Source organism: Neophocaena asiaeorientalis, unplaced genomic scaffold (genome assembly GCF_003031525.2).
Source record: "Neophocaena asiaeorientalis asiaeorientalis breed wild unplaced genomic scaffold, Neophocaena_asiaeorientalis_V1.1 scaffold654, whole genome shotgun sequence".
NCBI classification, from domain to species: domain Eukaryota; kingdom Metazoa; phylum Chordata; class Mammalia; order Artiodactyla; family Phocoenidae; genus Neophocaena; species Neophocaena asiaeorientalis.
The window spans coordinates 552,804-564,907 of NW_020175495.1; the positions used below are offsets into that span (position 1 = coordinate 552,804).

At 40.0% G+C, this 12,104-nt stretch overlaps 1 protein-coding gene across 1 annotated transcript in view; it reads left to right on the top strand.

Moving 5' to 3' along the window:
- ATP11C (ATPase phospholipid transporting 11C (ATP11C blood group)) overlaps positions 1 to 12,104 on the top strand; it is an 88,074-nt gene that overhangs the window by 12,173 nt on the left and 63,797 nt on the right. Inside the window, exons 5-6 of the mRNA XM_024768935.1 lie at positions 9,087 to 9,215; positions 10,998 to 11,101. Of these exons, the coding sequence (XP_024624703.1) occupies positions 9,087 to 9,215; positions 10,998 to 11,101 (233 nt within the window). The remainder of the gene's footprint in view (positions 1 to 9,086; positions 9,216 to 10,997; positions 11,102 to 12,104) is intronic.

Here is a 12,104-nt window from a genome sequence, read left to right on the forward strand (position 1 = left end):
TTAATTTGCAATTCCCTAATGACATATGATGTTGAACATATTTTCATATGCTTACTTACCATTTGAATATCTTCTTAAATGAGGTATCTATTAGGTCTTTGGCCCATTTTTTTATCAGATTGTTCATTTTCATATTGTTGAGTTTTAATTGTTTTTTTAGTATATTTTGGGTAACAATCCTTTATCAGATGGGTCTTTTCCAAATATTTTATCCTAGTCTTAAGGTATTATTTATTTATTTTTATTTTATTGTGTTATTGGGATAAAAAACACATAATACTAAATTTACCATCTTAACCATTTTTAAAAATTATTTATTTATTTACGGCTGCATTGGGTCTTTGTTGCTGCGTGTGGGCTTCTTTGTGGTGGCTTCTCTTGCTGTGGAGCATGGGCTCTAGGCGCATGGGCTTCCGTAGTTGTGGCTCACTGGCTTAAGTAGTTGTGGCTCGCGGGCTCTAGAGCCGCAGGGTCAGTAGTTGTGGCTCACGGGCTTAGGTGCTCCGCGGCATGTGGGATCTTCCTGGACCAGGGCTCGAACCGTGTCCCCTGCACTGGCAGGTGGATTCTTAACCACTGCGCTGGCAGAGAAGCCCTTAACCATTTTTGAGTATACAGGTCAGTAGTGTTAAATATATTCACATTGTTGTACGGCAAACCTCTAACCCTTGGTACACACTTTTCTATTTTCTGTTTCTATTACTTGGACTGCTTTAGAGAGATACTTCCTGTGAGAGAGAACTATAGTATCTGTCCTTTTGTGACTGGTTTATTTCGCTTAGCATAATGTCTTCAAGGTTCATTTATGTTGTGGCATGTGACAGGATTTCCCCTTGTTTAAGGCTATGTAAATACTCCATTGTATGTATATACCACACTTTCTTTATCAGTTAATCTGTTGATGGACGTTTGGCTTCCTTCTACCTCTTGGCCATGTGAATAATGCTGCAGTGAACACAGATATACAAATAACTTTTCAAGATCTTGCTTTGAATTACGTTAGATATATACCCAGAAGTAGAATTTCTGGATCGTATGGTAATTATATTTTTAATTTGTGCAGGAAACTCCATACTGTTTTCCATAATGGATGCACCATTTTATGTTAGCGTCTAGATTACACAAGGGTTTCAACTTCTCCCTGTCCTCTTGAGCACTTGTATTTTTCTGTTCTTTTGGTAGTGGGCATCCTGATGGGTATGAAATGATATCTTGTTTTGGTTTGGATTTTCATTTCCCTAACGATTAGTGATGTCGAGCATCTTTTCATGTGCTTATTGGCTATTTATATATCTTGTTTGGAGAAATGTCTGTTCAAGTCCTTTGCCCATTTTTTAATCAGGGTATTTGTTTGTTGTTGAGTTGTAGAAGTTCCTTATATATTCTGGATACTAACCCCTCATCAGATATATGATTGGCAAATATTTTCTCCTATTCTGTAGGTTACCTTTTCACTGTTGATTGTTTACTTTGGTCATGTATTCTCATTTTCTAATTTTGATCTTTGTCCTGTGCTTTTGGTGTCATGTCCAAGAAGTCATTGCCAATTCCAATGTCCTGAAGCTTTTTCTCCATGTTCTTCTGGGAGTCTAATGGGTTCAGGTCTCACATTTAGGTCTTTCATTCATTTCAAGTTAATTTTTGTATGTGATGTAAGAATCCAACTCTCTTAATACTTTTGCATGTAGATACCCATTTTTTCTAAAACCATTTGTTGAAGAGACTGTCCTTTCCCTATTGAATGGTCTTGGCACCCTTGTTGAAAATCATTTGGCCCTATATGCAAGAGTTTATTTCTCGGTTCTCTATTCATTGGCTTATGTATCTGTCTTTATGCCACTCTTAATTTCTGTTGCTTTGTAGTATGTTTTGAAATCTGAGAATGTGAGACCTCCAAGTTTGTTCTTCCTTTTCAAGATTGTTTTGGCTACTCAGGGTTCCTTGAGATTTCATATGAATTTTAGGATTTTTTTTTCTATTTCTGAAACAAATGCCATTACATTTTGATAGGAAGTCCATTGAGTCGTAGATCACTTTGGATAGTATAGACTTTTTTTTTTAATTTTTAAAATTTTTGGCTACATTGGGTCTTTGTTGCTGTGCGCCAGCTTTCTCTTTTTACGGCAAGTGGCGGCTACTCTTTGTTGTGGTACGCGGGCTTCTCATTACGGAGGCTTCTCTTGTTGCGGAGCACGGGCTCTAGGCACGGGGGCTTCAGGAGCTGTGGTGTGCGGCTCAGTAGTTGTGGCATGCGGGCTCTAGAGCGCAGGCTCAGTAGTTGTGGCGCACGGGCTTAGTTGCTCCACGGCATGTGGGATCTTCCCGGACCAGGGCTCAAACCCGTGTCCCCTGCATTGGCAGGCGGATTCTTAACCACTGCGCCACCAGGAAAGCCCATGAAAGGGTGTTGAATTACGCCAAATGCCTTTTCTGCATTGACTGAGATGATCATGCAGCACATTGTTTATGTGTTGCATTACATTGATTGATCTTCATATATATATCCTTGGATCCCAATGATAAATTCCATTTGGTCATGGTGTATGATCTTTTTAATGTGCTGTTGATTTTGATTTGGTAGTATTTTAAGATTTTTTGTATCAGTATTCGTTGAGGAAATTGGTCTGTAGTTTTCTTGTACTGTCTTTTTCTGGTGATGGTATCAGGGAAATGCTGGCCTCATAGAATAAGTTTGGGGTTGTTCCCCGCTCTTTGATTCTTTAGAAGAATTGGGAAGGATTGTTATTTCTTCTTTAAATGCTTGGTAGAATTCTCCAGTGAAGTCATCTGATCCTGGGCTTTTCTTCTGTTTTTGATTCCTGCTTCAATCTTCTCATTAGTTTTGGATCTACTCAGATTTTTTATTTCTTCGTGATTCAGTTTTAGTAGGTTGTATGTTTCTAGGTATTTATCTATTGGCATATAATTGTAGTAGCCTCTTATAATCCTTTTTATTTCTCTGCCATCAGTTGTGATGTCTTCTCTTTCATTAGCTGTTTGCATCTCTCTTTTTTTCTTAGTCTAGCTAAGGGTTTGTCAATTTTATTAATCTTCTAATTTTGTTAGTCTTCCAAAATTGTTTGTCAATTTTGTATTATTTTTAAAAGAATGTTTCTATATGAATATGGGTTAAATTATAGAACCTAATGGAAATCAAATTCTCCAGAACAAGGGAATAAGATATATGGAACAGAAAGAGAGGCAGGTAGGCGAAAATACCATTCCAAAATGATTCAGGGCTGTGGTATGAATTCATACAAAATGATACTCTCCTCCCTATACTTTTATCAAGTATTATCACTGCTGAATTATTTATTAAATACCTGGAATTCCAGGCATAAGTTGTCCATATCCCCAGCAATAAGTAAATTGTCTTACATCTTCTTATAGATGGGAGGAAGGCTACAGAGTGGGAGGGTTACCCAAGTTTGACATAAAATGTCTTTCTTCCACTCTTTTTTCTTTTCTCTGTTCTCTGCATCCCAGAGGGAGGACCTTGTGATGAATTAGAGTGGTTAGGATCTGAAGTTTCCAAACCAGTCGTAGAAACTCAGCTTTTTGTTCACATAAGAACCAAAGGCAGCATAAATGATTCATAGCATTAAATCTGTTGCCCCCAGGGCACGAAGTAAAATTGCAAAGCAAGTAAAAGTCTCCCACAACTCTCCTTTTCTCTCCTTTCTTCTTTCTGTTTTTGCTGTCACCCCCCACTGCCTTAGAAGGACCCCCATCTTCCACCTTTCCTCACCAGGCTACTTTTCCTTGAGGCTGACCTCAACCAGGTATAATCTGAATTACATCAGTTGATGCTGTTGTGTGAAATGCTATTTGATTGAGCCCGTTCTGGAGTATTTGTGTGTGGAAAGAGATGCCTATAAACTAAAAGTGTCCAAGTGTTTGATTGCTTGGCTGGGGAGTGTGGGGACTCGTGTTAAGCAGGAGAGTGACTTATTCTGTATCCTCAGTGCATTGGGAATTTTTTGAAGGGTTTTTCAAAGCTAAGGGGTGACTTGATCTTATTTTTTAAGAAAAGACAACTCTGGAGAGTGAGCACAGTAGAGGCATGAACAAAAGTAGAATGAGGGAAACCTGTTAGGTGGCTACTGCCGTAGTATAAGCAAATGATGATAAGAGCTTATATTAGAATGATAGTAGAAGAGATAATAACAGTAAAAATAGTTGTTAGCATTTATATGTTACATAAATATGCCAGGCACTCCCTTTTACATTCTATTAACTCATTTAATCCTTACTTTACAGCAGTCCTATGAAATAGGTACTTTTGTTATCCCCTCTTTACAAATGATGAAACTGAGGCATAGGGTGGTTAAGAAACTTGTCCACAACTAGTAAGTGGGAAAACTGGGATTTGAATTGAAGCAAGTCTGGGTATGGCATCCATGCTCGTAAGCACAACTTTGTCCCTCCTGTCTCGTGATCAAAATAAATGTATGTATTCAGGATGTTTTTCGGAGGTAAAGTGTGGACTTACTGATGTATTCCATGTAAGGAGGGAGAAAAAGAGCAAAATAGAATAAACATAGCCTCCTTGATTTTGGCCTGAGCAACTAGGTGCATAAAATAGTGCTATTAAACAAAATGCTGGTGCTAGGGGCTTCCCTGGTGGCACAGTGGTTGAGAGTCCGCCTGCCGATGCAGGGGACACAGGTTCGTGCCCCGGTCTGGGAAGATCCCACATGCCGCGGAGCGGCTGGGCCCGTGAGCCGTGGCCGCTGAGCCTGCGCGTCCGGAGCCTGTGCTCCGCAACGGGAGAGGCCACAACAGTGAGAGGCCCGCGTACCGCAAAAAAAAAAAAAAAAAAGACCCCGCCTGCCAATGCAGGGGACATGGGTTCGAGCCCTGGTCCGGGAAGATCCCACATGCCGCAGAGCTACTAAGCTCGTGCGCCATAACTATTGAGCCTGAGCTCTAGAGCCCGCATGCCACAACTACTGAAGCCTGTGCGCCTAGAGCCTGTGCTCCGCAACAAGAGAAGCCACTGCAATGAGAAACCTGCACGCCACAAGAAAAAGCAGCCCGCACTCGACGCAACTAAAGAAAGCCTGTGTGTAGCAACAAAGACCCAACACAGCCCATAATTAATTAATTAATCTTTTTAAAATGCTGGTGCTATTAAATAAGATGGAGAAGAATAGGTTTGGGGGAAAAGGTGGGGATGAAGGGAAATCAGGAATTCAGCTTGGGCCATGTTAATTTTTTTTAATATTTATTTGTTTGTTTGTCCACGCTGGGTCTTAATTGCGGCACGCGGGATCTAGTTCCCTGACCAGGGATCGATCCTGGCCCCCCTGCATTGCGAGCCCAGAGTCTTAACCACTGGACCACCAGGGAAGTCCCAGGCCATGTTAATTTTGAGATTCCTATTAGACAGCCAGATGGAATTGTCAAGCCTAGAGCTCAGAGATGTTTTAGGTGGATACAGAAATTTGGATGGAATCACATAAAACATAGAGAAGGGAAACAGGCCTTGAGGAATTCCAATGGAAAAACACAGGTATTTGTAAGGGAAAGAGTATGGGTTTTGGCATTAGAAATATTGGAAGAGTTTCTTCAGGTTTACTGATTATTTCCTTTGTATCCAGTATGCTTATAAGCCCATTGAAGGAAATCCTTACCTCTGATATCATGTTTTTCATTTCTAACTTTTCCAATTGCCTTTTTTTGGGAGTTTCCATATTTATGCCCAAATTCCTCATCTGCATGTGTATGTTGTCTACCTTTTCCAGTAAATAGTTTAATATCTTAATCATAGCTGTTTTTCTATCCCTGTTTCATAATTCCAAAATCTGAGTATTTCTTTTTTTTTAAATTTATTTTAGTTATTGATTTTGGGCTGCGTTGGGTCTTTGTTGCTGCACGCAGGCTTTCTCTAGTTGTGGCGAGCGGGGTCTACTATTTGTTGCGGTGCACGGGCTTCTCATTATGGTGGCTTCTCTTGTTGTGGAGCACGGGCTCTAGGCACGTGGGCTTCAGTAGTTGTGGCATGTGGGCTCAATAGTTGTGGCTCACGGGCTCTAGAGTGCAGGCTCAGTAGTTGTGGCACACGGGCATAGTTGCTCCACGGCATGTGGGATCTTCTTGGACCAGGGCTCGAACCCGTGTCCCCTGCATTGGCAGGTGGATTCTTAACCAGTGTGCCACCAGGGAAGTCCCAAAATCTGAGTATTTCTGAGGCTCGTCCTATTGACACCTTTATCTTTTGATGATAGGTCATTTTTGTCTTGACTTTGTGCATCTCATTTTTTTTAAATTGAATTTTGGTCAGTGCATGTAAAAGAATGCTGGAGACGGAGGCAGGTAACCTGTATTTGTGGTCTGTAGTGGGCACACTATTCTGTCAGCCAGCCCATCAGTGTTGGGGGTTGAGTCAGTCTGGTAAGCAGTTGGCTGGCTTTGGATTTTGCTGTAGCTGTTGATGCTTTCAGTACACCACTGGACTTTAAATGCCTGCAATGCTGGGCTGCCACAGGGATTTTCTCAGTGTCCCTGTTCCATTCTCTGCTTTCAGCAGGTCCTACATTCCTGAGACACAGTGAATGCCTCTCTCTACGCCCTTTCTCCTCCCCCAGTGGTAGATTGCTCTTTCTTGGGGTTCCTGGTGGGAACAGACTGGTTTCTTGGTTCTCCTACTCCATCTCAGTATTAGGCAGGTTTTAGGCACCTTTGCCTCAGGGTGGAACTTTCTCAGTACTCTCCTTTTTATCAGTGCTAGGTCCTCAATATGAGGGGGTTTCCTGTCCCATCCCTAGCAGCAGATGGCTTTGCTTCTATCTCCCCACTAGGAGTAGTTACGTTACCCTGAATTGAGACTGTGCCTGGGAGGGTTTCTTGCCTTTCTCTTAGGCACAGATGGCTTTTACCTCATATGAGAGAAGGGTCCACAGTTGTAGCATATTTTATGTCTGTTCCTCCACAGCAGTCATTCACAACCTGTATGCCTGTACCAGTGAGGAAGGCTCTTTTAGGCCTCCTGTCCTCATGCTATCTCACGAGCACTCAGTGGATGCCTATAGAGAACTGATACGTGCTTATGGTCTCCTCTTTTCTCTCAGGCATGCAGAGGTTTGAAACTGTCACGTTGGCCCCTACCAAGCCTTTTACAGTTGGTTAAAAATCTAGTTATCTTCTTCCTAGGCACTTTTATGGCAGTCGTCTCTTCCTCCTGTGCTTCGTCAACTGTGAAACAGTTTATTTCTCCTCTCTCTCCTCAGAGGGACTTTTCACCCTTGAAATTCAGTTCATTTGGTTGCCCTGCAACCTCAGCTCTCTGATGAACTCCAAAAAAATATGATTCTGTTGATTATCTGGCTTTTCCTAATATTTGTGACAAGGGATAGTGATGTTCTCTTGTGGCTTTGTACATGCTAAGTGGAAACAGCTCTAGAGTTGATTGTCTAACTGGACCATGTCGTTCCCTTTCTTTAAAAGTCCTTTCCCAGTCTCCCCTTGCCTTCAGGGTGAGGCCTAAACCCCTGACCCTGACCTGTCAGGACTTTTGTGATCTGGCCCCTGTCCATCTTACCAGCCTTAACTTGCACTCCAGGTGCAGGGATCTTTTCATTTCTGAGCGAATCATTATCAGTGTTGTAGAAGAAATTCTGTTTGTGGTTTTTATTTATCAGTGCCTGAGAATCATGTTCCGTTCTTCTAAGATGCTTTAGGATTTTGTTTGTTATTTTTCTTCTGTGTATATAAGCATAGATTGTGGCTTTGTGTAAGCAACAGAAGTGTTTGTGTATGTGAGGAAGGAAAGATCCAAGAAAATAAAATATTATTTACAAATTAGTTCCATTATTGATGCTGTTGCTCTTGGCTACTGATTAAGATTGGCAAAGAAAATAAAATTGTTCCTGAATAGACCTTGAAATCCTCATCTTCATCTGCCAAATTGTGTGTAGCAACTGGAAGGCAGGTGTGTCATTTGTTAGTTCAGCATTTCACAACCAGTGTGCCAGAGTTGGTGAGCCAGATATTGTGACTGACTCTCTCCTAAAGTGGGTTGTCTTCTGTCACCAGCAGCCTCCTCCCTTTATCTGGAAGTGCTGTACAAAAGGGTTACTTATCGTTTTCTGTGTGTGCCACGGCATGGAAAATGTTGGAATGCACTGGGCTGGATAATTTCTTACATCCTTCTAAAAAAATTTTATGACTATTCATAAGTTGGAAGTAAAGCAGTTGTAGGGTATTAGTAATAATTATAATTAGCAACTACCAGAGGGTGAATATATGCCAGGCACTTTACGAAACACTTTACCTGTATCCTCATTTCATACTCCAGCCAATCCTATGAGTTAGTTGCAATCATCAAAGACACTTAACCTAAGGTCATATAGTTAAGTGGCAGAGCTGGGGCATAAAGTCAAGTAGTGAAGATCTGTGTTTTAATCATCATGATTTATTTCCTACATTATTAAGTTATGCGCTAGAAATGGTTCGTGGTTTCTTCTCTCATGTTTTTCCTCTACTTGAGCTTTGGGTACTTGCTCATAGCAGATGAATTGTTGGAAAATGACCTATTTGAAAAACGTTTTTTCAAATGTTATGGGCAACATAAACACGTCTCTAAGCGAGATTTTCTGAGCACTGAAGAGAGAACTATGACCCCAAAATAATAGCTGTTATCACTTGGAAGGCAAAGCATTTTGAAATATTTATCTATGATGCAGAGTGGGAATGTGGCTGACCAGTGTTCATGAAGTGCTCAAGTTAAGATGTGTAGATTTTCTTGATTCATTCATGAAATGATAATGGCCATTCTCTTATCAAACACCAATGCCAGAAACAACAGAGAGCAAAAGGGTCCCTGGGTGCTGAAATCATTTGTTAGAGATTAAAGTTCAATACTAAGGTAATCTAAAAGCATCCTAAGTCATTGTAACCTTAAAGAGGATTCTGAACGTTGAGTGATATTCTTTCATGACCTTTCACATGGTATAGGATGCTGAGACAGTCTAAGCCCTAGAGGAGGAGAGGTCTTTTGCTACTGTTTTGACTTTAGTTTGAGGTATAATGAATGCTTTGTTTGGAATTAAGAATATTTATATTTATTTTGCTCTCTCTGCTAGGTCGGTGATGTAGTAGAAGTACAGGCAGATGAAACCTTTCCCTGTGATCTTATTCTTCTATCATCCTGCACAATTGATGGAACCTGTTATGTTACCACTGCAAGTCTCGATGGGGAATCCAATTGCAAGGTAATGGAGATTAAACCTTGCCTAAACATTTTGAGCTCAGGATAGTTAATCATACAATACTCCATCCCACTGCCCCCTAATCTTTTATCTTATTTTTTCCTGTTTGTGTAAGTGTTGTATTTGAAGACAGCTTTTATATAACTGTCTTTGAACTTCTAAGCAAATACTCAACTTTGGGGGAAAGGGTGGTGTTGGGTGAGGAAATCCACACCCTAAATAAAAGCCACCACATTTTTGATAGCACTGTTTGCATTTCATATTGACACTAACCCATTCAATATTTTATTTAGGCTTTTAAAAATGAAAGTAGTCTTAGGCTGAAACTATATAACTATGAAAATAACTTCACCCTAAGGTACTCTAACCTTACAGTTTGATCTGTTTTTATTTTTAAAGTGATGACTATCTTCTTGAAAAAAATGTTTATTCCTGGCATATAGAAAATCTAACCTGGAATGGTTTGACTACTTTTTAAAAATACCTTAGGGTGTAGTTTGACAAATATTTGCTTTATTTCAACTAGGAAGAATTATAAATGTGTTAGAGTAAATTTGTTCAAACTGGGGGATAAGTTATGTCCCTGGTACTTTCCGGCACTGTCAGTTCTTGGCTATCATCCAGAGCTCCACAGAGCATGAACATGTATCCTCTATATGCTGCCTTTAAGGAAGAATACTAATGTGCTCACCTCTGTGTGTATCCTTGGGGGCTTTCCTCTGCTTGTTTATTCCATCTGGAGTTGAGGACCAGGACTCAGTATGTGGGAAAGGAACTTAAATGCCTGTTAGATAACTAATTTTTTTCTTCAGGGGCATGGTGATGAACTAGTCCCATTTAAACTACTGAAAAACAAAGTTGTATTTGAGGGAATGTCAAGATAAAAATCGAGAAATCTACCTAAAGATTTCCTAATAGGGAAAAAGTTGTTTAGAGGCAGAAAACTTTCAAGTGGTTTCATTTTCCAATTAAGTTGATCTGATAAATCAGCTAAAAGTACATAGGTTTTCCAAGTCAGGAGATAGTTTCAAATGTAGCTGAGGCAGATCCATAATATTCTCCAAAGACTGTGCACAACAGCTTTCCCTTCAGCATAAGTGGTGCAGTCTTTGAATCTGCGTCAGCCCTTCTTTGATGATTTATAAATGGGTTCATTGGAGCCTGCCTTGAGTGCTGGGTCAATCAAGTAAGTACATAATATACATTAGTAGAATATTCTAACTGTCTGACTAAGGCAAGACACATCATCTCCCAGCTCCTTACATAAATTGTAGCCACTCAAAGCATTTTCAAGATCATTAATTTTGCTGTTTGTATAATGGAAACTATTGATGAATTTTTTCTTTCTGTTAGCAAAAATGTTAGCATTCTTATGACCGAAAGGGTTATGTTCAATTCTTATGTGTATGTTAACATCACCATACACTATGGTGAGCAAAACAATAGGTCTCAGTTCTATAAATAGGAGAAAAAAATGCATTAAATTTTTCATGGGGTTTTCAGTTAATTATATGCATGCTGCAAATGGAATTCTCTCTGCTGTCAGTATCAAGAAAAATTTTTAGTTTTCTCATTATCTTTGAAATCCCCTTGTAGCAGAGTTATCTTTCTAATTATTTGTAATATGTTTTAAGAATAATACCATCAAGTTTATTTAGTTGGAAATGTGCATCAATATTTGTATCATTCTGCCAAAGCCTCTTACTAAAAACATACAGTGTTCATGAAATCAAGTGGGTATACGATTACACTTTTTTGGGGGGGGGGGCTACTGCTTATATCTAGACACATTATGCGGTACGTGACACCATTGAACTGTGTACAGCCGAATCCATTGATACCCTCAGAGCAGCAATTGAATGTGAACAGCCTCAACCTGACCTCTACAAGTAAGAATTACCTGGTTTCATTTTACTGCTGTCTGATGGCTTTGCTTCTCTTTGCCACCAGTATTGCAAAGAAACACCCACCATTTACCAGCCTCCTTGCACTTGTGTTTTTATGAGCTGTTCCTTCCTTCTGACAGGCAAATGAATCAAATCAGCCTTGTTCACTACCAGCCTAAGATAAATCATTGTGGGCCCAGGCATCTTACTTGTGGTTTTTCTTTTATTATTGTTATTTGTAGACATGGCCGTCCATCACATTTTAAGATTATGTAATCCCGTAAGGCTGATCTATCAAACTCATGCATTAGCCAGAGTTAATTTAAACAAAAATAAACCACTTTATGTGTCATCCAACATTAAAGAGAGAAGGAGATATGGAGCCATGCAATTAGTAGGCACTTTGCCCTTTTTTATGAGGATCATGATGAACTGAGTATTGTATATAGGCTGTTTCTTGCCCAAAGTGAACAGTTAAGTTGAGGGAGCAGTGAAATGGTGTGATTTCCTCTAGTTTGCTATAGTTAGGCTTTCTGGAGTAGATTTACTCATTCACGGTCATTGTGGGTTGTCAAAAAATTTGGCATTTGAGTTTTAAGACTGGTTACTTTGGTTGATTAGAGCATGGTGTTAATGAGGATAGAATAATAGGTTTTATCCCCAAGTGGGCCAATTAATTATATTCTATTCCACCTTTACAGATGGCATCCATCACTCATGCCAGCCATCTGGTTAATGAATGCTGTTGGTCATAATAGGGGACCAAATGGCGGGATGTGGCTTACAACAGTGCCCAGTAGTGGAAAAACAAAGCATTCATCCTACTACATGAATAATACCCTCCCTCCTTCCCATCATTCCTTCTTTCCTTTTTCCCTTCTTCTTCTGTATCTACCTTGATAGTAGGAACTTAGAATCACAAAGCAAAATAGCTGTTCCCTGCCTTTAGGGAACTCACAGTTTGCAAAGGGGATAAAACGGTAAAGCTAGGCTTACAGTACAGTGA